General features: G+C 34.8%; 1 protein-coding gene across 2 annotated transcripts in view; it reads right to left on the bottom strand.

Moving 5' to 3' along the window:
* LOC150105012 (carboxy-terminal domain RNA polymerase II polypeptide A small phosphatase 1-like) overlaps positions 1 to 27,446 on the bottom strand; it is a 184,554-nt gene that overhangs the window by 71,385 nt on the left and 85,723 nt on the right. For both annotated transcript variants that reach the window (XM_090395454.1, XM_090395456.1), the window contains exon 2: positions 6,591 to 6,718. In XM_090395454.1, the coding sequence (XP_090251580.1) occupies positions 6,591 to 6,718 (128 nt within the window). The remainder of the gene's footprint in view (positions 1 to 6,590; positions 6,719 to 27,446) is intronic.

Raw genomic sequence — 27,446 nt, 5'->3', positions numbered from 1 at the left:
GTAATATAAAACATTGTTGATCTACAACAAAATACTAGCATATGTGAGATATCTATTATTGATAAGGCAGAAGAGTTGTCGACACTAATGAATGTAGAATACCCATAAGCATGGATAATTCTCATAATGATCGAATATTATGTATTCTATTATTACATAAAATTTTATGTAATATTACATATTACATAAAATATTATTACATATACTGAGTCTCAGTAAACAAAAGAAAATTCTTAGAAAATGAAGCAAAATATACATAAACTAAAGAAATACACATAACATGCACAACAAATTCACAAGATAATTTGCTGCTCCATCAAACCACATGTATTCCTTCCATGCCTAAATGAATCACCTGATCAACATTATTAGTTCATTGGATAAGCCCCCCCCCCCCTCTCTCTCTAGTTTTTAACTGAACTACTAAATGTATATAATGGCTGTTTATTATTGGTTAGTTATTTATCCTTTGCAAACAAATCTCTTTCCCTCTTCTTGTAAGCTTTTTTTTTTTAATTATGCCATCATAAATCACTTATTCATGTCTAGACTTTATACGATCACATGCTATTCACTCTACCCAGCAACTTACAGGACACAATTATCACAAATGTTAATTACTAATAATTCCTTTGTCATTAATGAAAGTATTTCTACTCACACTTATTCTTTCCTTTACATTTCTCATTCTGACATGACATTAATTATGGTTCACATATTTACACCTCTGAATAATTCAAATATACCAAACATATAATAGCATTCTCCTTCATTGTTTTCCAATATATCTTAAAACAAACACATTGTTCCCTCCACTATACACAGATTTGGTTACAATTGATAAATTAAAGTATTCAAAGTTATCCTACAATTAATTGCATTGACCATAACAATCATATGGTCAAATTGACGTGAATTGTGTAGCATAGGTTGCATAAGCTACATGAGCACACCCATTATATACGTATATGTAGAAAGTTTTTTACCTTGGGTATATATTATGTTAAAGATACCAAGCCATTTTATAAGCTAGGTTTTTTTACCCAAGGTAAAAAACTTTCTACATGTTACTCTCATCCTGAGATTTTTATTTAATGAAGTCAAAGCACCTTATGGCAACTTGTTTAGGTAAAATATTTATAAGTTCTGTATTACTTCACCCTTGGCATTTTTTTTTAGGTCTGACTCCCACTGACGAGACCTCAATAAAAGTCGAAACCGGTATGGGTAGTGACAATTACCTTAATGCATAGCATCATACATTTCCGCAAGGAAATGTGCTTTGCATTAGGGGAAAATTCTAAGGAAAGTGATCAGAGCTTGCTCCACCTTTACCACGAGTTGCACTACTTGCAACCACAAACTTGACTTAAAAAATCTAGCTTATAAAATTGCTTGGTATCTTTAATATAATATATATATGAACACAAGCATCGTATTACACTACTGGTGTATTTATAAAAATTTATTATTAAAATAATATTTTATTGCATTGATATGTTAATAAGTTGACAGAGAATGTGAATTGATAAGCAGCTTCTGACTTAAGCAATGCATAACTGCAAATGAAAAATTAAGCAAATAAATAAAATTGGAGTGAAATGAAAACAGTGAAATCAATCAAGTGATGTTGGAAAAGAAGAAGCTAGGAGGAGATAAAGACGGTCAGTAGCAATCAAATGCATGAGGAATATGAAGTGCAGCCCATAAAGATGAACAAACACAGTAAAAAAAGAAAACATGTAGTACTGAGAGGAGATTGGCTAGTCACAAAGATAATTCAAGGGAATTCTTACAATATATGGCAAGCAAGAGGAAGAATAATTACTAAGTGTGACACTGATGGACAGTGTCACACTTAGATAATATGATAGTAGAGCAACATTTGCATGAGATGTAGTGGAGTTATGAGTACTTTATCAGTGTATATCACACTGATGCATTTGCTGCTGTGCAGCATATAGAAAGGGGGAGGGCAAATATAAGGGGAATTAGAGGTAAAAGAATCAGAGGTATGTCAGGTGTTAACTGGTTTCATGTTAATATTGCTGTGGGAATGGTGACCTATCACCACATATTTTTAAGGAACATACAAAAGAGTTAGCTATGCCCTTGACCTAGTTATTTAATAAAAGTCTTGTCATGGGAAAGGTTCTTAAGGACTAGAAAGAAGGCAATATAGTACCACTCCACATGCACAGTTCTAGGACAGGTTTTAATTATAGACAAGTCTGTATATCTGCAGTTGAGACATGAGAGGCTAGTTAAGAACAGAATACAGGATTGGGCTGATGGATATAGGATTCTTTAAGATGGCCTGCATGATTTGTAATGAGTAAGTCATATTTTAGCTATCTACTTGCATTTTATGATAAAGTGATGAATGTGTTGGATAAGGGAGATTCATATACAATGGTATGCTTGGATTTTGTAAAAGATTGATAGATTACCTCATGATAGGTTGCTGTATAAGTGGCAGAATAAGAGAATAGATAATAGACTGGTTCTCTGAACAATACTAGCCAGGTCTGTATAATGGAGTGGTATCTTAAAAAAAGGAGAATAACCAGTGCCACAAGGATCTGTTCTTCAGTCCTTGCTTTTTAACTTATTTCTTAATGATATTTTATGTGGCTTGACTGGAGATCTTTGTTTCAATAATGAAATAATGTGAGTTGGCATATTCAAAAGAATTATAAAAATGGGGTAAAACTCACATAACTTCATTAGTATAGAATTTTCACTTAAGTATCGTATCATAGGCATTGTCATTACAAGATCACAGCATGTCAATTAGACATCAAGGGACAATTCTAAAAATCACTACCAAGTAGCTAATGTAAGATAACTATAAAAGGGCAATAATTTCCACTTATTAAAAAAAAATATATATATATTCAGACAAAATAACATTAAGAAATATTAGTTGATTTAAAAAGTACTATCTCACACAAAGGATAAGTCTTGCACATTTCTTTATAAAACCATTCTATGAGGAAATGACTTTTATAATAACCTCTTGTCTTGCTCTAATGAACTACGTTTAGTGTCAATAGCATGCTCCACAAGACCAGACTGCTTAGGCCCATGGTATTTAATAATAAGACCTGTGTTCTTCTTCTAGTCGAATAAAAGCAGATCATTCTGTTTGTCTGAAATAACATAACCCATGAGAGCAAGGAATCTTGTAGATGTCTGAATAATTGAGAGGTGGAATCTAGTCTTTAGAGAAATGAGAAAGGTGGATATTTTTTATGATGGGGCAAAAGGTAATAAAAATATTTAGTGCTTTTAAAACTTTTGCTATGCACATAAGTGATAGGAATGCAAGTTATTTCGTCTGTATTTGATTTTGTATTACATTCTGGTTATTTCTCCTTTAAGAACAAATTATATCAACAAATGAAAGGAACAGCGATGGACAATCCTATTTCTCCTACTATCCCCAATTCTTCATGGAACATTTTGAACTATGTATGTTTGATAACATTTCACCCAGACTTACTCACTGGATCAGATATGTGGATGATATTTTTGCAATTTGAAATGGTTCTTCCTCTGAGTTACAACGGTTTCTTTCTAAATTAAATGCACTTCATCCCAGGATCGAATTCACCTTAGAAGAAGTAAATAAGCAATTAGCCTTTTGAGACCTTTTAATTTTTCATCAACAGATGGTAGCCTACAATTTTCAGCAGAAGACTCATACAGGCTGTTATATCCAAGCTGACTCTCATCACTAGCCTAGTCAAAAGGCTGGAACTATTAAAAACATTTTAATAAAGTATTTTAATTAAACACAAATTGTTACAGAAATAATTATAAAATATTAATTTCACCTTTTTATCTAATAGTCTTAAGCATTATTTCATCAAAAGAGCTTTTAACGGTTATGGTATCTCTACCTCTTCAAATACAGAAGAAATAACTTGCATTCCTAATCCTTAGGTGTATGGCATTAGTGAACATCTAGCAAAAGTTTTAAAACTGCTGAATATTTTTGTTGCCTTTTGTCCCATCAGAAAAATATCTACCTTTCTCACTTCTCCTAGGGACAAGCTTCCACCTTTCAATTATACAGGTGCTACCAGATTCCTTGTTTGTGGGTTATCTTATTTCAGACAAATCGAAAGATCTGCTTTTATTCGGCTAGAAGAACACAGGTCTTATTATTAAATACCAGGAGCCTAAGCAGTTCTGGACTTGCAGAGCATGCTATTGATACTAAACGGTATTCACTAGAACAAGACAAGAGTTCTTTATAAAAGTTATTTCCTCATAGAACAGCTTTATAAAGAAATATATGAAACTTTGCTCCACTGTTTTAACTTAAACCAGTTCCAATGGTCTACATCTATCCCTTTTGAGGGAGATAGAAAAGATTAGCTGATTTAAAAACTACTAACTTTATTTGGTCTGAATATAATTATTTTTTTTTTTAATAAGTTAGATAATTATTGACCTTTTATAGTTATCTTACATAAGCTACTTAAGTGGTGCTTTTTTTTAGAATTGTCTGTTAATGTTTAATTGCATTCTGTGTCTAAGTATCATAGACATCATCATCTTGTACTGATGATGTCTATGATACTTAGGTGAAAATTGCTAATAAAGTTATTTACGTGAGTTTTTCTCTGGTTTTATAATTCTTTTGACTGGAGATCTTTCAGTTGGTTGCAAATGATGCAAAGCCAGCCATTAAAGATACCAAGAAATTATATACTTGGTTTTAATCCTTTACCCAAGGAAGCAAAAAAATGTTTTGCATGTGAAATATATTCACATCTGAGCTACTTCTATATAGAGGCTAATGACTTCACATCACATGCCTTAGTATGTATCCCATAATGCAAAGCACATACTTTCAGATATGTAAAATGATATGCATAATGGGAAGGGCCACTACCCAAACTGGTTTCAACCTTTATTGAGGTCTCATAAGTGGGAGCCTAAATTGGGAGAGATACCAAGGTTGAAGTAATGCAGAAGTCATATATATCTCATATACAAGTAGCCAAAAGGTGCTAGACCTTATTAATAAAAATCTCTAGATGAAAGAAAGATGTTGAAAATTTTTTTACCTTGGTCTTTCAAGATGAAAAGTTAAGGAGAATTATAAGGAGCATTTCTGATGTTAATTCCCTGCAGGAAGATTTGAATAGACTTTTAGCTTGAACAAATGAATGGGATTTTATTTTTGTAACAGATTTCACGGTTTGATGTGAACACAGAAGGAATCAACTTCTGGAATCAACAGAAGCCTTAAAACATACTCCAAACCTTAACAAGTATGGCTGTATAAATCTACCAGAGATTTGGGAGACAGTCATCTGAAGACCAAATTAATATTTATTACTTTTATTTTATTTCATTTTTTTAAACTTTCTAAGACTATCATTTGGACTACTATTTCAAAACTTTGAATTTTTTTTTTTTTTAAACCTAGATGGTGCCATATTAGGACTTTAGTCTTGTGTTGCACACTGCTTGTGGTTGTTTTGCATTTGTAACAAACTTTGTGTTGTGTGCTCTGAAGATGCTGGATATAATACCAGTGAAATATTAGCTTTTAAGTTAATAAATAGTTATTTTCTTAATCATCTGTGTTCATATCAAACCGTGATATGAACACATAAGCCTATCCACACGAATGGGGTTTTAGTTTTATTAAGTACAAGGTGTTGCACTTTGGAGTATAGAGATATAAGGCTGAGTACTGCATTGATGGAACTGTACTTCAGGAAGTGGATGAGATTGAAAATCTGGGACTGATGGTTGAGGGAGTGACTGAAGTTTAGAGGGTATATTGCAGCAAGTGTCACAAATACTGCACACTGCATTGCTGGTATGATATGGAATACATTGACAAGCGAAGGGAGAGATTGTTGTGCACTGTATGAAGCACTAATCATACTACACTTAAACTATTGTGACAGTTTCAGTCACAATAGTTTAAGTGTAATTAGGAAACAATGAAAAAGGTCCAGAGATGAGTAACCAACTCAGCATTAGAACTCTGGAACGTTGATCATCAAGAGAAATTAAAAGAATGTAAACTTCAGTTCAGTGGATAGCTGGAAAAGAGGTGATGTGATGGATATTTAAGTCAGTGGTGGAATTTTATTGGATTAACACATGTGGAATTATAAAAAGAGTAGAAGGTGAGAGGTGAAGAACAAGAAGTCATCTCTGGAAGTTGTATGATTGTGTAATTGAAGAAAGGTGTAAGAAGTAGAAGTAAGAAGTACATGAAGAATTGTGTGTGAACAGAACACATTACTAGAATGTGTTGCAAATGCTGGGAGTATGAACATTTTAAGGTTCAATGTGATAAATAATTTGCTGGTTAGTGAACCTCCCAAAATGAGTATGCTGACTCCATGGAAGTAGATGTGATAATAATAAAATTAATATATTGTCAGATCATATGGTACAGCTATATTCTTTTTCAACAATCAAGAAAACAACTAATTTAAATTTAGAAGAAAGACACCTAGAATTCTAAAACATTTCTATAAAATACAGTTGGGATAACTAGTGTTAAATATTTATCTCTAAATAGATAAATTATCACTAGAATTATATACTACCTTAGGTATATACTGTCCATTTTCTTCTGCATGAATTGGAGGGTTAGGTCTATTCGATTTTGAACCAAAGCAGCACAGTAGAGTATTAAGAAGCCCCTTGTGCCGAGGTTTTTTGGCAACATTTACACCTATGACAGTAATAATGTTTTTTTTTTAAATAATGAAATTTCTAAAAATAGTATCTATAATAACAATAATATCAGAAAAATAAACAAAATGTTATTAATGTGTTGTATTAATATAAATACACTGTCTTATAAGGAATTATAACATTCATCTGTGGCTTTATGGAAATGAACCAAGTTGAACTCAATGTAAACGGAAAAAGAAATTCACTCATGTAATAAGAAAACTGTGTGAAAAAAAGAAGAAAAAGAAAAAAAAATGAAGCATATAGAATCATTTTAGTGACAGTTAGAATATGATACAGCACAGCATAACAATACTCTGTTATAACACATTTCTTGCAAACATTTAACTTATCTGGACCACCAATTCACTGGTGGTGTGCAATATATAATTTCTTCTAGTCAAGTAACACCACATTCCTGTAGTATGGCCTATGTCCACATATAGAGCTCTGGCACTTTAGGCAAGTATTGATGCATTATATATATCTTCCCTAGTTGGAAAAAATGCCAATTAGATTCCTATGTGGTACATAACTTTCCCAACATGGTGAAATACCAGCACCACCCTACTTATTGGAAGCCTGAGGTGGCTATGCCAAGTTTTGTTTTCTCCATTTTACACAGTATAGATATGAGGATGGGAGGAAGAATGTAGAAAAAAATTTTTCATGGGTCTGAAGTCAACACCGAGGTCACCGTTTCAACACCTATTATTTTATCTGCATTGGTTTTTGTACAATAAAGTGACTGTGCTTTGTAATTTACTCTTTCTGCATGTTGCAGAGTCATTTGGTAGTTTTTGTAGGATGTTATAGTTTCTAGATTATAGCCTTTTCTTTTTGTTTTTAAACAAACTTTTCAGATAATCTGTGTCTTGCTCCTTTTTGCTGATATTACTATATAGGGTACACTCTGTTTTTAAGGGTTTTATGTAAGAAGAGGAGCCTCCGTAGCTCAGTCAGTACAGACTTGGTTGGAAGGACCTGGATTCGATTCCTGTCAGTGACATGAGGAATCTTTATCTGGTCTCTTTCAACTAAAGGTGAGTTAGCTGGTCTCATATGGAGGTAGTGGGTTTTTTCACCTGAAAACTTGGGTTTTTCTTCCCCCAGAACAGGCAAACTGGTCCCGTGAACACACATGGATTACATGTGTGTTCACGGATAATACATCTCAGCCATATGCCAGTCCTGAGCCCATATAAAATTGGGGTGTTGGGGAAAGCAATGGTGAACCACCCTGTAAAAATCCCATCCTACAAATCCTACAAAGTCCCATATGGTCGAAAATGAATGAAAAGAGAAAATCATCATCATCATGTAAGAAGGGTGATAGTGAGAATTAGGATGTAAATATCTAATAGTATTGAATTTTTTCTTGTATACTGAGAATGTTAATCTGTTTTGATTGGTGACGAAGATGAGTACATCAAGGAATGGAAGTTGTCTGTTTTCATCAATTTCTAATGTAAAATGAATTTCATGGTTTCACTGTTCGGGTAACTGAGGAAAACATCCAAGTATTTTTTTGGAACTTATCGCTGATATAACATGCCCATATTTTTGGCTTAGTGTGATATTTTGCAATGGCCATCTCATAATAGCCATGTAACATGAAATTGATAAAACCATGGCTATAGAGCAATCCCTCGATTAATGTATGTCTGATTTTTTCTATACCCAAATTCAATTAATGCACCTACATACATCTTAAAGATAAATGTTACATTTTAAAAAATTTTCTATCTATATATATTTTTTATAGCTAACTGTTTTAAAAAATCACTCACCAGGATATAATAATTTAGTTACCAATTTAAAACATTTTACAAAGTTATTTTTAATGGCATATACAGTACTATACTATTTCCATGAACATAGTATACATGGAAATAGTGTAGTACTATTTCCATGTACACTATGTTCCCAATTTACCACCAAAATTTATGTTGTCTGCTAATTACATAGCATTTTGCTGATTATATTTCATGTCTCCTTTGCAATTGTTTTCCTTACTTTTTTATTTTGAAGTATTTTCCCAACCTTTAATCATGAGTAAAAAAATTACTGAGCAAAAAATTGGAAGTGTGAAAAAGATTCAAAAAGTAATCTCATTGAAGTGATCAATCTCATTCAAAGAAAAATGAACAAGGCAAGTCCAGAGCAAAGATCAGACAAGAACGCAAAATGGGTGAATCAACTATAAGTAAGAGCAGTTTTAAGCAAAGCTGCTAAATACAAAGAGAAAGGTAAGGCTGCTTCAAATTCATCATGCATGCAGACTACTCAAAATCCAAGTATTATAATAACTGAATTAGAGAGACCTTTCTACATGGATTGAAGATTGTAACCAAAAACAGATCCTGCTAAGCATGGACGTTATTAAATCAAAAGCATTAAGTCTCTTTGCAACCTTGAAAGAAAGGGCTATCAATGATGGAAAAGAAGAATTCCAGTGCTGGGTGGTTTGAGCATTTCAAAAAGAGAAATAGCCTATATAATGTTCGAATGACAGACGAAGCTGAAAGTGCAGATAAGGAGGTGACTGCAAATTACCCAGAGATTTCGAAGAAAATTGTGGAAGAAGGAACTGCTGTGACCAACAAATATCTAATGTTGAAGAAACCAGCTTTTTTTTGGAAGCAAATGCCTTCCAAGACAGACTTTTCTGGCCAGATCAGAAAAATCTCAGCCTGGTTATAAAGTCGCAAAGGATAGAATGACTCTTCTATTAGGTGGCAATGCCGAAGGTGATCTAAAGTTAAAACCCATGGTAGTTTATAGGGCACAAAATCCTAGGGCTCACCATCAACAGCATTAATATTGTTTAGGAAATTGCCAACATTGGGTGTGAACTGGGTTTGATGAGATTGACAACGATAACCTCCAAGAGTTAATTAAATTTCATTCTGAGGAATTGAGTAATTCCGACTTGCTAAATTTAGATGCACAGCGGGAAGATCCTGAAGAATATGAAGAAAATTTAACCACTGACAGTCAGCCAAAAGAGATTTCACAGAAACAACCTGAAAATATTTTTCGTACAATCGAAGTTCTTAAGCAGTAAAATTTGCAAAAGAGCAGAAAAGGCAATAGGGCCATACAGTCAGTTGTATGAAAAAAAGAAACAGAATGCTTGCCAAACTATGTTAGCTCAATTCTTTGTTAAGAAGTAGAATAATAAATTTATATTTTGAATATGTTTTATTGTCTTTCAGCTTCATGGTTGTCCTTTAACTAGCCCTGAGACATACCCTAATTCTTTTATAAAAAAATTAAGGGTCAAAAAAGAAATTTGAGGAATGATTTATACTTTTTTCCATAGGTTATTATATTTGATTAGTGCATTTTCGATTAATACACCCGTTTTAAACAACACATTAGGCACATTAATCGAGGGATTGCTGTACTTTCTTTTTACTCATAACCAGTGGCGGCTCGTGGCTTTAAATTGTGGAGGTGCTGCAACTTTCGAAATATACATACACACTCTAAGTACAGTGTGTATACGTTAATAATAATAATAAATTTAGTTTAATCCTTTATCCAAGTATGAGCAAACAAAGTTTGCACCTGAAAATATCTTCAGGACTGAATATGGTGTTGTACTACCTTACTGGGGTAAGGTAGTACAACACAGGGCAACTCGTAGCAAAGGTAGACCAAGCTAACAACACTCCTATCCCAGTATCTCACATAATGCAAAACACATCTCCTTGCAGATATGTATAATGTTATGCATTAAGGGATTGGCCACTACCCAAATAGTTTCGACCTTTATTGAGGTACCAGGTATCAAATGGAGATACCAGGCAGAAGGAAAATGCTTCTGCCTGGTATCTCCACCTCGGGCCTGGCTCCTGCTGAAGAGACCTCAATAAAGGTCAAAACTAGTCTGGGTAGTGGCCAATCCCTTAATGCATAACATTATACATATCGCAAGGAGATGTGTTTTTCATCATGGGAGACACTGGGATAGGAGTGTTGTTAGCTTGGGCTTGGTCCATCTTTGTCACAAGGTGCCCGGTGTTGTACTACCTTACCCCAGTAAGGTAGACAATACCATATTCAGCCCTGAAGATATTTTCAGGTGCAAACTTTGTTTGCTCACACTTGGATAAAGGATTAAACTAAATTTATTATAGTCTAACCAAGTGAAAAATAAACTTTCAACATCTTTCTCTAAATCCAGAGTAATTTAATAAAAAAGGTGGCACACCTTTTGGCAACCCTTATAGGGAAAGATGACCTCGCTATTGCTTCTGCCTAGTATCTCCACCTCTATGCCTGGCTCCCACTGAAGAGACCTCAATAAAGGTCAAAACTAATCTGGGTAGTGGCCAATCCCTTAATGCATAACATTATACACATCTGCAAGGAGATGTGTTTTGCATTATGGGAGACACTGGGATAGGAGTGTTGTTAGCTTGGTTCACCTTTGCTACGAGTTGCCTGGTGTTGTACTACCTTACCCCAGCAAGGTAGTACAACACCATATTCAGTCCTGAAGATATTTTCAGATGCAAACTTTGTTTGCTCACACGTGGATAAAGGATTAAACTAAATTTATTATAGTCTAACCAAGTGAAAAATAAACTTTCAACAGTGTATACGTGTTTGGATAAAATATCAAAATTATGGTAAAAAATTAAACATGAGAAAATATTGTTTATTATCGCTAAAATTATAGTTTGGTATAATTCAAAATTACTTTAAAATAAAACCCATTCCTTTAATTGTAATTAAAGGAATGGATTTACAATTTTTGGACATTACAATTAAATCCTTTAATTGTAATGTCCAAATATTTAACGAGATGGAGTAAACACGATAAGCACTACAAACACTCTACTACTGGTGCAAACTGCATATAAACAACAGTGGAACTGCGCAATGGGCAGTACCGCATTACGCTAATAGCTCGCATCTCACTATGATGTGCATATGCTTGCGCGCATATGCAAATACTAGCAATATGACACTGTGGTAAACACAGTGCTGCTAGTTCCTTCACCCTCCTAAGTGCTACAAGATGGATTTTTATTATTTTTTATACAAAATAAGAGAATTGTATAGGATTGTTGATGATAAAATTAAATATTACAAGCAAATATAAATAAATTAATAAAGGTTGTCGATTGGAACAGCCTCTGCTACTAATGGCTCAGCAAAAAGTTAAGCAAGTCTGAGCACGGATAGCAGTTGGAAGGAGACATCGTTCAATGCTGTTGGCGCACTCTCCCTCGGTGAGTCTTTGAACTCCCTGGAGGTGTCACATAATAATAATAATATCTAGAAAAATTGGGGATGCTGCAGTTCCACAGTGCCTATGCACTTGCCATCCTTGCTCATAGCAATTATCAAACTGAAAAGAGAAACTAATAGAAGAAATGACTTTATGGATCTATTTCAAATAGCATGGCTTTATTGTGCAAGAAGGGCTAGTCTGATTAGGCAGTGCTTACAATTTTATATACACTGTATTTAAAAAAATTTAAAAGTCAAAACTTTAAGGGTCTCAAAAACACAATTCTACAATTCTTGAGCAAGTCCAATCCTAATCCCTGGGCTAGGCCTAAATCATTAGGTTTGGACCAAAAGTATAAATGCAAATTCTTGGCAGGTGGGGGAGAGAGAGAGATGGAATTGCACGTTTACTAATTATGTTCAGCTATCACTTCTTAATTTTACTTTTTTCTGCCATTACTGTTAAAACTCCCACATTTTCTAAGTCCTAGAGTAGGAGGCTGGATTCTCTTAATGCAACTGTGTCAATCCAAACTTGACATCTGCTTGGTTACCATTTAGTTAAGCATAATTAAACTGTTTTTACATTTTTAATTTAATCTTTGAGAGACTAAGATAATAATGTTTTTAACATACATTTTGGTGTGGAATCCAGTTATGCTTGAGTGTGTGTATATATATATATATATTGGGAATTTATTATTCATAACTTGAATAAGGTTGCAAATTTTCAGCTAAATTTTAGATAGCTCAAATGCTATTGCCAAAATTACAAATATTTTAAAAAATAATAATGCCAATACAATGAAGTAAGATCATTTTTTCTCCCTCTCTCCAATTAACACATGGTTAATGAACAATATAGCAAGGACAAACTAGCACTTTTTAAGAGATTCAAATAATCTCTCTTGCAAGAAAGCTCTCACTTAACTTTCCCTTACTCTTGATAATACCACACTCCAGTTCAGACCTAGGTTTAACAAACTTTAGTTAGCTCAGTTCAAAGTGAAAATTTAGATATATAATGCATGCTTTTCCCTCTTAAGCTGAATCTGCTTCATTTTATATATATATATATATATATAGTCAATAATTACAAATAACTCACAGAACTTGAATGAAAGCACAGCCAAGTTCTAAGATGAACCTGTTTCTCTCCTCCTGCATATGTATCTATGTTGCATGAATAAACTTCCTTAGCTCAAAATAAAGCAAGACTCTTATTATTTTTAAATAAAATTTACTCAACTGGTATTCCCCCAACAGAATGGAAAAAAGCAATTGTGATTCCTATCTTTAAGAAAGATAATAGAGATGACCCTAAAAACTATAGAGGTATCAGTATAATAAATTCCTGTTACAAAATATACAGCAGAATCTTAAATAACAAACTAATGAAATATTCTGAAAACTTTATTCTAGAAGTACAGAATGGATTTAGAAAAGGACGATCATGTATAGACCCGGTCTTTTGCCTAAAATTAATAATAGAGAAAAGAAGAGAATATAATTTAGAAACACATATTGGATTTATTGACTTTGAAAAAGCATTTGACAAAGTTAAAAGAAACATATTATTTAACATCTTAAAAGAAAGACAAATACCAAATAATATCCTAAAAGCTATCATAAATATATATGAAAATAATCAAATACAAATAAGATTAAATCACGAGCTATCATATACGAGAGAGATAAACCAAGGGATCCGACAGGGATGTCCCCTCTCAGCAACTCTTTTTAATATCTATTTAAATGAAATAAAAATTTACATCAAGGAATTAAACTTTCTCCTACAGTTAACTTAAACACTCTCCTCTTTGCCAACGACCAAATAATAATTACAAATTCTGAAGATAACTTACAGAAAGCTATTTTAGATCTAAATGAGATATCCAAAGATTATGGTATGATAATATCAATGGAAAAATCAAAAACTATGGCCTTTAAAGGACAAGATCCAGCAAGAACTAAAATAGTAATAGATAATAAGATCTTAGAACAGGTGAATTCATTTAACTACCTAGGATGTACGATCACATATGAAAATGAAAAAGATATAAACGTAAAAATTGCAAAATATTTAAAAATAACAAGTGTAATTAACTCTATATTTAAACCAAACCTAGTTCAAAAACAAACCAGGCTAAAAGTATATAATACATTAGCCCTGCCAGTCTTAATGTATGGAAGCGAAATCTGGACAATAAAACAAAAAAACAAACAAAGATTAACAATAGCAGAAATGAAGTTTATGAGAAAAACTGCAAAGTATACCCTATTTGATCACAAAAGAAACTAAGATATTATGAAAGAATTAAACCAAGAACCAGTAATAGAAAAAATTAAAAAATATAAACATAAATGGATGGAACACGTTCAAAGAATGAAAACAGAAAGATTACCAAAACAAGCCTTAAAGTACAAGCCATTAGGAAAAAGAAAACCAGGACGTCCTCTGTCCTCTTAAACGATGACTTCTAAGGCCGGAACAGGCCATGCTAGGCCTAAATCCTTGATACGCATGATGATGATGATGATGATGAAAATATAGCTACACTCAATTCAAAAGGATCCATCCATCAGTGGCTCTAACAGGCACTAAAGCACCCACAGCCTTCTAGCATCTGTGGATTTCCTAACTGTAAGACAAGGATAAGGTGGTTACCTCTATGCCTCCAAGTATTCTTGTCTGTAAATTGTGTGTGTTCTATTGGCTGGTTTGCATGTTCTGAGGGATGAAAACCCTCTACCTCTGTATGAGACCGCCTAACTCACTTTTAGTCGAAAGAGACCACACAAAAGGTTCCTCATGTCATGGATGAGAATCGAACCCAGGTCTTTACGATCAAAGGGCTTCGTCTATAACAACTGAGCTACTAATCCAAATTTGGAGGCTCTAATCCAAAGATCCATACATTGACAAATTTTTAAAACAATGTTGGTTCATTTTCTTCATGTTTTAAAAAACTTTCATACAGAAAGGGGATGAGGAAAAAAAGGAATTGTAGCAGACCTCATCGTTTGTTTTGCCTATCTATCCCTTTTTGTAATGTAATAACCACCCATAAAATGCTATAAATTCATTGCACATTTAATGGACTACTAAGAATAAGATAATCTGAGTCCCCCGCTTCAAACAAATGGTACGTTTTCGAGCTATATCAAGCCTCCAAGTAAACATGTTAATGTTCTCTCAGTAGTTAACAAAACTGCCTACCATATAAAACGTATGCTAGTTATTAGTGGATTTTGACTGGACAGATTTCATTTAAATTTGGTCTAAAAAAATCTTACAAAAAAACTTGTCAAGTTATGCCATTGCATAGTCTTATGCAGAGGAGGACTAAATTCTCCCCCCACCCAGTATTCTTCCACATGAATCCCACGTTTCTTTCATGAGGAAGAATACCTGCAAAAACATTTCTAGTTTGTAAAGTTATGTAATGGTGTGTTGAAATTACATGCAGAACAACATAGCTCTTGCTGATCGGAATTTAAATAAAATTGAGGATTTAGGATGCACATGATTCAAGCTAATAGTAATAATGCTGAACTGACCTGGATGGAATTGAAATTTAATAGATGATACGTTTTCGAGCTATATCAAGCCTCCATGCTGTTTATTATGTTGTTTCAATTTTGTTTCCATTCGTAAAAGAACGGAAAAACAAAGTTGTGTATATAGTATACAACTTATGAAAATGAATGATGTCACTATACAAGAATACATATGATCAAACACGCCGTTTTTTCTTTAATAGGTTGTGGGAACACAAGCTCCTAAATATTATTGAACAAATGAAAAGCACTCAAAATCAGGTTTGATTTCACAAACCAGTTTTTAAAAATAGCTAAAAATAATTTGCATGTTCACTAGAAACTAGACAATTTAGATTACGATTTAAGGAATCCTAAGCAATGTTTGGCGATCAGACAACAGTACTATTATGTGAAAAAGGACTCATCGCCTACACTACATAATCCTCAACACAAAAAAACATTACGCTTTCTAGCTCACTAATAGTATTTTTTTTCTCTTAATTGTGTGTTTTCTTGTTGATTTACCTACATTTAAAACTCTGCCACTTCTGTATGATATCACATCCAACTGAAAAACTGTCATTTAGGATTCCTTATCATATCAAACAGGGCTTTTCCAATCGAAGGGCACAGTCTTCAGTCGTCCTTTCAACAGCGCTACGGAGGCGTCAATAATTACTATTACATCACACCTCCAAGGACTCATCGAAGGCGGAATATTCTACTATACTAATGTTTTAACATGATCAATAATGCCTTCTTTGATAAACAAAATTTATTATTATCAAGTAACATCTGCTCACCAGTACCGAAGATGACGTAGGTAGGCATTATTTGGATAACAGAAACCCTGCAAGCAAGTTAGAGCAGTATTCGTAATTTTATGACGTCATAAGAAAGAAAAAACCGAAGGCTAAGTTTGCCCTTGAAACTATCTACCACCTACTTGCAGTATTTTGCCACGCCTTTTACCTTCGTCAAGAGACATTTCCGTGTGCCAACTAAATTTTGGACACGTGCCTGACCTGGCTCCTACCCAGTCGACCAGAAGAAGAATGCTATGTGAACTTCAGTTTTGCAATAGGCATTTATTTTGTTAGTATTTTTGGCTGGATGCTGGGAAACTTAAAGATTTTTTTTTTTTAATTTCCATGCATAATAACATAATTGCAATTAATCCAGATTTTAAGAATTAATTCTGCATTTAAAAGCAAATTTATTCTCGTTATAACTGATTACGACGTTAGCTGCTAGCAAAATACGAATGATTTGCGATGCAATCAACAGGTAAAATTTTGCTGATTATTATTTATAGAAACCTCCTGGGAGTCAAGAAGATATTAAGGCGCGTCAATTGCGCAGCACTGCACTAGGGAGATGAGAAAACTATATATAAGAAAACATTTCAAGTTTAAAAACCCTTAACATACGACATACAAAAACCACAAAATAATATTTTTTTTTTAATAACGCAAATTGTGTTGAGAGTAAAACGCTAAGAGAATGTAGAGCACAAACAAAACAGAAACAGCTAAAAAAAAAAAAAAAAAAAAAAAAATCCAAATAAAGAAATACCAACAATACTGTCAACATAATCCCAACACAAACATTAAGAAAATAAGCGAAAAACAAACAACAGAAAAAAAAAAACAACTTTCAATTTCATTTAAACCATAACAACAAATAAGTACAAGAAAAACAGAAGAATTTTACAGAATGTAATATAATCATAATTTACACATATCAAAATAGAAAAGTTTTTTCGAACAATTGCATATAATTTGTTATGGGAAATTACAGAAGACAAATAGGATTACAAAATAAAAATAACAGCATATAAACATATAAAAATGACACGAAAACAGGTAATAAAAATCAACATATCATCCTTTCAGAAACAACAAAATACCTGCAGCAATATTACAAAAGCCAATACCAAAAACGCTGGTACCAAGAACCAACAATATGCAACCCTGGAAATCTAACTTGATGTCCAACAAATCAACAGCCATATCAGAAACGCCAAATTATGTAGCTAAACATCTCTTACTTGCAGCCGTCGATAATATATATATATATATATATATATATATATATATATATATATATATATATATTATTTATTTAACAAACCGGGTTTATATAAAATTACTTGGTATCTTGAATACATAATATATTCATAATATATTGAATACATATATATATTATAGAGCAACTGCCCTATCAGGCCATGTCCTGTTTTCAATAAACACGAACGAAAGCCGCCAACATGAAGTAAATTGGACATCAACTTCAAACCTACACATTTGCCATGATGAGGTAGAACGCCGCATTGTCGAGTCAAAAGAAATCACCTTGGACCCCTCTTTAATATGAACAATAATCTCAGCTATAATTTGCCTGACTCTTTCAGCTCTACTATCAGATACTGGAGATCGCGCGGTTCCACACACGCACAAGTGTACAACAATAGAACTTTAACACGGACTATAGCACAAGTTCATAATAACTGTAATTTACAGTCGAATATCATAACTTTATAATTGTATAGCTTTAGAGTGTCTCAATGTTTATTTCAGTGTCTTTTAATATCTTTCTATGTTCTTAACGCCTGATGAAGTCAATCTCGACGAAACATGTTGCGTTTGCAAATAAATCTCAATTTGTTATAATTCTCGGGTTTATAGTCAGTTTATATTAAAAATGAAAAAAAAAAAAAAATATATATATATATATATAGCTGCTGAACAGATATCAAAAAGTGGGATATGGAAGGGCAGAATATAGGCGAAAGCAGGTGACTAGTGGTGTGCTGCAAGGTTCAGTGCTGGGACCATTACTGTTTAATTTGTACATAAATGATATAGGAAATAACCTGAAAAGAAATATTTAGTTGTTTGGTCATGATGCAAAATTAGGTAGAATAATAGTTAATCGAGGTGATGTGAAGCGCTTGCGAGACGATTTATAGTTCAATGTGGAGAAATGTAAAGTTATGCATTCTGGGATAAACAGATTACAAGTTGTGTATTACATTGATGGCACTGTACTCCATGAAAGAGAGGAAGCTAGAGGTTTAGGGGTAGTGGTAGGCAGAAAGTTATAATTAGTAATTAAGAAAACACTATTCTGGACATAAAAACACAAGCCTCATACATGATGTAAACCAACTGACAGCATCATTTTCCATCGTGTCAATCACGTTGTTTTGACGATTTTTTTTTTTTGCTATCTGAAATCGGTAGCTGTCGTAAATTAACACTCCTTTTAGCATATTATTATTATTACGTGAAACCTCCAGGGAGGATAAAGACTCATCAAGGGAGAGAAATCTATTCTACAGCTCTCTCTTTTTATCACTCATATACACCAACTACACCATCGCCAACACCATCACTAGTGTTCCCACAGACGATCACAAACATCCATGCCCACGACGGGATTCGAGCCCGCAACCTTTTGGCTGGAGAGCGGTTACGCTAACCACTCGGCCAACCAGACCGGCTATATCCGTTTTATCGGCAGTGTATTATAATGATCAAGTTCATCACTGCGGTGTGTGCTATAGTAATACTTGTGTATTAGTTTTTAATAAATATTAAATTATATGGCGATCTTGCCAAAGCAGTTACACACACACACACACACACACACACACACACACACACACACACACACACACACAGAGAGAGAGAGAGAGAGAGAGAGAGAGAGAGATAATACTGTACATAAATTCCAATAATAATAAGAAGAAATCTATGTTGTAATAAGCTCAATATAAAACAGAATTCTTACCACTATCACTCTTATATTCCCATAACCCTTCTTGGAAAGAAGTCAACGGACACCGTAGTATGAGACACAAAATGCCATGGCGCCCACCTTTATCAGATGTAGGACCTCCTTTCGCTGCGATGACTGCATCAATCCTACGGGGAATTCTTTCCACAAGCGTATGATAGCGATCAATGGGAATTTTGGACTATTTTCCTGTAGGCATGTTATGAGTTCATCCTACAGATGCTCAATAGAATTGAGATCAGGGCTCTATGGAGGCCAGTCAAGTGTGCTGATGTTCACGTCCACAAACCACGCAGCTACAGCAGCAGAAGCCTTATGACGATGCATTGTCTTGCTGAAAGATACAATGGTAAAAATACCACAAAATAGGAAACATCGCACTTTGTCAAGAATGTTCAGATACCTCTCAGAGTTCAATGTTCGTGGCATCATGAACAGAGGTACAAGTCCAAACCTGGAAAAACAGGACCATACCATAAAACCACCACCTCCGAATTTCATAGTTGGGGTTATGCACTCTGGTAAGAGCATCCGCCACACCCACACTAGTCCTGTTCGGGTGTAGAGTGATTCGTCGCTTTTTACACCACTGAAGACAACGCTGCATGTGGTTCAGGTAATATGCGGCTTGCATATTACAGTTCTACGATGAAAAACCTATGCTGTGAGCCTCGGTTGTGAATGTTTTTGTGCAGATTCTTGTTCCAGTCGATGCCCGGAACTCCACATTCAACATGTTGGCCGAAGAATGACGGTTTTTACATATGATCCTTCGTAGCACCCTACGGTCACGTTCGGTAGAGTGATGGGTCGTCCACTACTGGTAGCACTTGTACTCGACTCGCTGTGATTGTTGACCTGGGATAGCCCAATTTGTCCAACAGATAGGCCTGCAATATGGCATCCTATTACAACGCCTTTCAAACTGTCAGTTCTCTTCTCACAGCCATCTCATCCGGACACAGTTTTTAATAAATATTGTAGCCGGTATAAATATTTATACCGGCTACAAACACGTAACCTTTGGATTGAAAACGACCTGAGTAAGATTCTCGTTTTGACGAGAGGAATTTTTATATGGTCTTTTTCAGTTGAAGATGACTTAGCCGATCTCATAAGAAGGTAGCAGGGGTTTCCGGAACACTCTCGTTCTTCATCCCGCATACAGGTAAATCGCCCAGAGAACAAAACGCAACGGCAGTGTTCTCCCGCGATGAGCCGTTGTACTTCTTGTGTCACGTAATATCAATAATGTCCTATTTCATTTCGATTTCGTGAGTGCTCGTCACATATGAAATGACTCGCATCTTCACTTGCGATTCTCAAGTTTTTTTGGAGGAATCGCAAGTGAAATTTTTGATCATTTTTCTGTGCCAGAATAATTTTCAACAACTGTAGTTATTTTTCAACTCAATGATTTTTAATATTTCTGGACAAACGAAATCTGCAGTAGGATGTTAAAAACCTTTACAAATTCAAAGTATATATAAAATACTTCAAGATGAAGCAGATAAGAACATGGTAATACAGATTATGCATCTTCCACAGTCACTTTAAATTTCTCTTATTTATAAGGTATAAGTGAGTATGTGTAGCTTGAGAAATATAAAACTAAAGATCTAAGGTCGATCTGTATTTACATTCGGATACCAGCATAATAGCAAATTTTGCATGTGCAATTTGTAGGCATGGTCGTAAACTCAAAGTGAACTCGCTCGGGTCATTTCACTACCATCTGTGTTTTAGATAGTAGATTTAGTCAACGTTTACAACTGAATGGCCTGAAAAGAATATACGTGAATATAGCGTATTTCGTTTTCTTTTAGAAACTTATGTACAATACAAGATTAAGAAAAGGTGGCAAGCTCCCCCCCCCCCAACGTTTTATGGAGATTGAATCAAGGGTACAAAAACTGAGAAAGAGACAACAAACTGCATGGTGATTCTACAAACCTATTTTCCTTCTTACGGAACATAAGCTAAAAAGGGATTGAGTTATCCTGTTGAACACAATCTTAACAATATGGAGAAACGGCCAGTAATGGTTTTAACTGCTAGCCACTCGCGGATGAAAGTGAGAAAACTACGTCAAAGCTTTGGGGGAGCCTAAAGTCGTAATTCTGACAATGAACTGAAAGCACTGAAATTTCAAAAAATGAGTGTTTAAAAATTTTAATCATAATTTAAAAATTACTAGTGATGTTTATAATTAGGAGTGAAACAAATGCACAATCATAAAAAGAAAATAAAAAAAATATATTAAAAAACGCGCCACGTGATATATGAAATGCATATAGAGTACGAATGTATACATTCTGAGTTTCTTTCAGTTGAGAAGAATTAAATGGCTTTCTTTCTTTCTTTCATCTGGTTCGAACCCTTAATGAAAGAAGACGATGAGGTTCTTTGATGATGGTGGCAAGTGGTGCAATACTAAACGAACATTATGTGAGATCCGTAGACTATAATTATTTTACTAAATCTTAGTTTCCTGTCGCAACAGTCATGTTCATGTGGCTATATGGCAGGAATAACTTTATCCTTCCTAAAAATGACAATACTTTTAAAGAATTTGAATAAAAAGGCATTCGTTTGGTTAAGGAGCCCTAGCAGACCTGCATAAACGACGTATTTATGAAATACTGTATTCGTGGCTTCATCAAGTAATCATCGCTTACTTGAATTTCATTCATGCAACCGTTATGCCATCGACTTTTAGGCTCTAACATCATTCCAAATCGCGAACATGGCAATTGAATGGGTCGACAATTGTTGCACTGCAAACTTTCAAAACATTTATCACTAGATTCTTCAATTCCAATTGTGTATCTATTCCCTAAAGAGGAAGTATGAAAGCTGTGTAGTAGGTGGGAGAAAGGGGGGAAATGAACCTAAGAATATTTTAAAAGAGGTCGGAAATTAAAATTTCCGAGCTTTTAAACGCTTTAACAAGAAAGCTTTTAAAAAACTACGAGGTCAACAACCACAATCGTCTACCATTCGAAGTTATGACATTGATTAAATTCCTCAAAATGGATAATCTATTATTTATATTTATTAAATTAATATTTACCAGTAAGGTTGGGTTACTCGAGAAAATAAATCAGCACATTTCGGATACAACTCTATATTTCACCCAGACAACTTCCTTACTTTTCTAGAGGCCATTATCAATTCTTAAAGAGATACTTGCTCCACATTGTGAATAGAAAAGGGAGCATAAAAGTATCGACTTAAATAAATAAAAATTTGACTTGTTTTGAAAGTAGGGAAGTAATCATTTAATAATATCTTTGTTGGTTTCTTACGCACATCTAGAGTAGTGACATGGACTCCACATGCAGTTTATGTCTGTGAGGAAACCCCACAACCACAGCTCGAGACTGACTGTCTCGTGGATATGGGAAAGGAAATCGAACAGTAGACGAGCCATATGTTGAGTAATCACCACCACCAGCGTCTTGAGCAAGCTAACCACACTCGTATCAGTTTAGCTACGATGGTGATCAGGATGGACTAGATAAGTGAGGTGACCACTTCAACGGCTCCACTTATAAAATTTTTAATAAAAGGCACTGACGTTTAGATAAATCGGCACCTTTCACAAGTAGCGTCAAGAGACAGTCATTTCATCTATTACCACTGCGACCAAAATTATACAAGTATGGTTTGTAATTACAGCCGAAACAACTACTGAATTATGAGGCTATTATATCTACTAATCGAGTATTCTCCGGTCAGTTGGTCTGTTTTGTGGAATGAAAAACCAGTTTACATGAGAATAGGCTTATTTGTTTTGGAGTTACGCCTGAAGCAAGTGAGGTGAGCGCATTTATTATGTTGTAAATCGCGCATGTTTGTCTGCTGGTTTGAAGGATGAAAAACCCGAATTTCTTTATGAAGAAAATTCTGCTAACCTCCATATGAGATTGAGTTAACTGATCGCAGCCAGATGGCAATCAAACTGTATCTCTAATGCAGGGGGTGTCCAACCCACGGGCGGCTCTAGGCTGTTAGTAATGCGGCCCCATAAGATCTTCAACTTTTAACATTATTATGTGATGTGAAAAATATGCTATCTTTCTTTCCGTTTTGATACAGGAATTTGAGAATAGGTTTCAAGATTTCGGAAAAAATTATCAATTTTTTTTGTATATTTGCGACTCCAATTTTCATTCAATGTAAATACATTAACTTCCGAGTTTTCAAATGTAATGTATAGAGTTGCAATCAGATATTCAACTCAAAGAAAAATTTGATCATGTCTCTTTGCTAGATTTTTATAAACCTATCTTCCTAGAGAAAAATATCCTTCGCTTCACAGTGACGCTTTATTCGTGTCATCGCTTTTTTTGGTAGTAAGCACAATTGTGAACAACGATTTTCAAGAATGAAGCACACGAAGAGTCAAGTTAGATCAAAAATTTCTGACGAGAACCTTGGGTGCTCACTACGAATTGCAACCACTTCCATCGACTCAGACATTGATGCATTATTTCACGTAAACAAGGCCAAATATCTCACTAGTTTTGTGCCCTTTTTTTTAATGTTATAATAAAAAATAAAAAAAATAAAGTAAGTTTTGTTACTTATATACATTAACTACATTATACATTTTATATGCGGCCCAAGAGAATTCTTCTTCACTCAATGTGGCCCAGGGAAACCACACGGTTGGACACCCGTGCTTTAATGGATGTCCAACCGTGTGGTTTAAAGGGCAAATGTTGCGTCGTCCTAGCGAAATTGAGCTATAGTGACACAGAGCTTTCAGGATAGCGGCGTCTTGTGTTACGAGCAACCCAGGTACCCGTATGTATAGGTTGAGTAGTGCGTTCATATTCTTAATTTAATGCTTTCTCCTCCATTCTCATTTTTTTTTTTTAAATTTACCACTTTCGTGATTTTACATTTCATTTAAAAGTCCTTATATATATACAGGGTGTTCGGGATAAATTTGACAGTTTCGTAAGGAAAAAGAAAATCTTCTTTGTATCTATTAAATTTAATGAATTGACAAAAAAACATTACAGGCAGAGTTAATTACAATACTATCAACAAGATTTACTCAAAATAACCACCATTAGCATCGATCACAGCTTCAATTCTGCTTCGGAACCTCGAACAAGCTGATGCTACAGTCTCCCTGGGAAGGGCCGCAAAAACTGTTTTAATTTTATCCATTAACTGGGCTTTTGTATTACTGGAAGTGCGATTGGTGTCTTTTTCAACTGCGCCCCATACAAAATAATCCATGGGGTTAAGGTCTGGGGAGTTTGGAGGCCAAACATTTGGACTGGTGAAGTCGTAGAAATTTTCAGACAACCATTTTTGACTTTTCCCAGAGGTGTGGCAAGGGGCCGAATCCTGCTGCCATACATACGGCCTACCATTGGCTACCCTTGTTATCCAGGGCTTGACTACAGTTAGCAACTCCACGAACAAAGCCCGAATTCCAATGCCAGGGTTCTTCAACACCTGTTCCTGCAGATTTGCGAGGAATTCTGCTGTACGAACGCAATCAGATCGTCTGCTAGGGATCTTTCTTCTTGCTACATCCTCGTAGTCACCATTGCAAGTCTCTAGTTCATGCCTGATTGTTTTTACTGTATTCAGGGAGCATTGGGCAGCAGTCGTAATATCCTTATTTTGATGGCGGGCACGAATCATCATGATACAAGTTATTCTCTTCCATGATTCAGGTGGGTTCCAGCTATCCATCCTTTCTGACATCTTGTTTATGAATGAAGAAGGGTCCAAACTTTTAAATGAAGAGAAGTGTGTGTTAATACATGTAACTTACGGAAAAATATAATTAATTATAAATATGTCAAATTTATCCCGAACACCCTGTATATATAATTAATAAAACTTAAAATTCAAAGTCAGCTGATGTCACGACTAATAGGCATAACGTGCTAGTGCTATATTTTTCATACGCCCAGCTGAGCATGAAAGGTACTTGGCATAAACAACCACTGGACTGCAGTGCTTTTTAATTGGAGTGCAGAAGGAAACCTTTATGGACCCCATCTATCAACTAGTCCAACCAATTTACGGAAACGAAACATTTGTGCTATCGCCCCATTATGACAAACATCGAAATGATGGCAGCGTTAAACGTGTGCGCATCTGCCAGTTTCGTATAGCAAGAAAAAATAAAATATAATAAATTGGCACCTTTCTTAAATAAATAATACATAACGAGGAAAAAATAACTAAATTTAATTCGTAATTACTCATAATTCATAAGTTAACAGATGGAAGAACAATGGGGACATGCGCCCTTCGATTGCCGTAATGAAGATGAACCATATCTTTTCTTCAATTGAAAGCGAATCAACTGCCCTTCTATCTCCGTGTGAGAGCAGTTGACTCGCCTTCAATCCTTATGAGAAATTCGGATTTTTTCATCCCACAAACAGGCAATCCGGACAAAGAACGCACGCAAATCTACAAAAACGCTGTTAGTAGGTGATAGATGGCGTAATATGACGTGGTGTTGATTGTCCTACCGCGATGAGTCCTTAGATTCTATGGAGGTGTGATGCAATAATAACTACAGTAATACTGTAATTTAATCTTTCGAAAGTTCGCAATTTTGGTGAGACAGTAATACCTCCTTTGCTAAAATGGAACTGGTTGTTGGAATCGTAACATTAAGCTATCTGCTATCTCGAATCAATGTTTTTTTTTTTTATATGTAATTATTTTTTTACACAGACTCTAAAAGATGCGGCAAGTACAGCATAACGTATAGTCGAGATGCAATGAATGAAACCAAATGAAAGTTTTCCAATACAGCCAGGTAACTAAAAACGTCAGTTAATGCGAAAAACAAAATATAAATATGTACATAATCCAGTGCTACATTTAAATACATTTTTAAAAAATGCGTACATATTAAATAAAAAAGTTATTTTTAAAATTTAATATGTGCGTATTCTATGCTATTATCAACAGGAAACTGTTATAAGTTATATGAAAAGGGAAGGAAAAAGTATATATAAAGAAACACAGAATGTGTTTTTTCATACAATTTAGTACTACAATAACAGTGCTATTGTGTAGACCACGCCAACTACCTGCTTCTATCACGAACTAATTATGGACACGCGATTGTACTAATGAAAACCATCCGTTTGTTTATCTTGGCATGGCCATTTATACTGCGTCGAAATCAAGCGTCAACGACCTGCACAATTACCAATATAGGTGTAACTTTGACTTCATTTCTATACTGGTGTCCAAAACCTAAGGACGAACACTGTTCCTCAAGTTTACAACTGAAAATTCAGACGAATCAGCTTGCGTCAATTTGTATAATAACTGACGATTTAGAGTAGAAAGCGGGTACGCATTCCAATTTTCGAATGGGGCGCAAAGGGGTGATGTGGTGGCACTCAACAGGATAAAAGGCAAAAGGCTGCGCTAAGCAAATTGTGTTTGAAGGAAGCTCTTTTCGTGAAGAAATAACGTTGCAAACTTGGATCTCTTGTAATGTAACAAAGCCATCATCTAGATGAGTTCACGGGGGGGGGGGGTAGAATTATTGGAAAGCTTAAAGAAGGAATTACTTCTTTTTTTTTGCCAGAGAATTTAGAATCTCACATAACATTGTATTCAGGCTCTGGACAATGTTTCAAACCAATGGAATGTGTTCCAGGAGATTGCTAAGAGGTCGCCCTCGCTCTACCAAGGAGCATGAAAACAGATTTTTGGTTATAACAGTAAAGCGTAATCCAAGCACCACGGCAGATCAGCTTGCAAGTCGGCTCCATTCATGCACAGCACAAGAATATCTCGACAAACTGTGACAAAACATATGCCAGAAAGCCTGTAGTCTGTCCACAGCTCATTGTACTGATGTACTCTTTATAGATCAGAGTCGTTTTAAAATTTTCCTCCGTTTTTATACAGCACTTGATCTAGCGTGAAAGTGGTACTGCTTACCATCTCGAGAATGTTTTTGAAAGGGATAGACAAGGCCGTGCTAGGGTTATGGTGTGGGGAGACATCATGTTTAATGGAGCATCGAACTACAAGTGCTAGAAAAAGGGGCTCTGACTGGTGAACGATATTACAACAAATTTCTTCAACGTTATGTTCGATTGTTTCGTAATGTAGGCGAAGAA

The sequence above is a fragment of the Typopeltis vanoorti genome, chromosome 7 (genome assembly GCF_054136105.1).
Source record: "Typopeltis vanoorti isolate ZY-2024b chromosome 7, IOZ_Tvanoo_1.0, whole genome shotgun sequence".
Classification (NCBI taxonomy): Eukaryota; Metazoa; Arthropoda; class Arachnida; order Uropygi; family Thelyphonidae; genus Typopeltis; species Typopeltis vanoorti.
The sequence above is the reverse complement of the archived record's forward strand: the minus strand, read 5'-3'. Positions and strand labels throughout refer to the sequence as shown.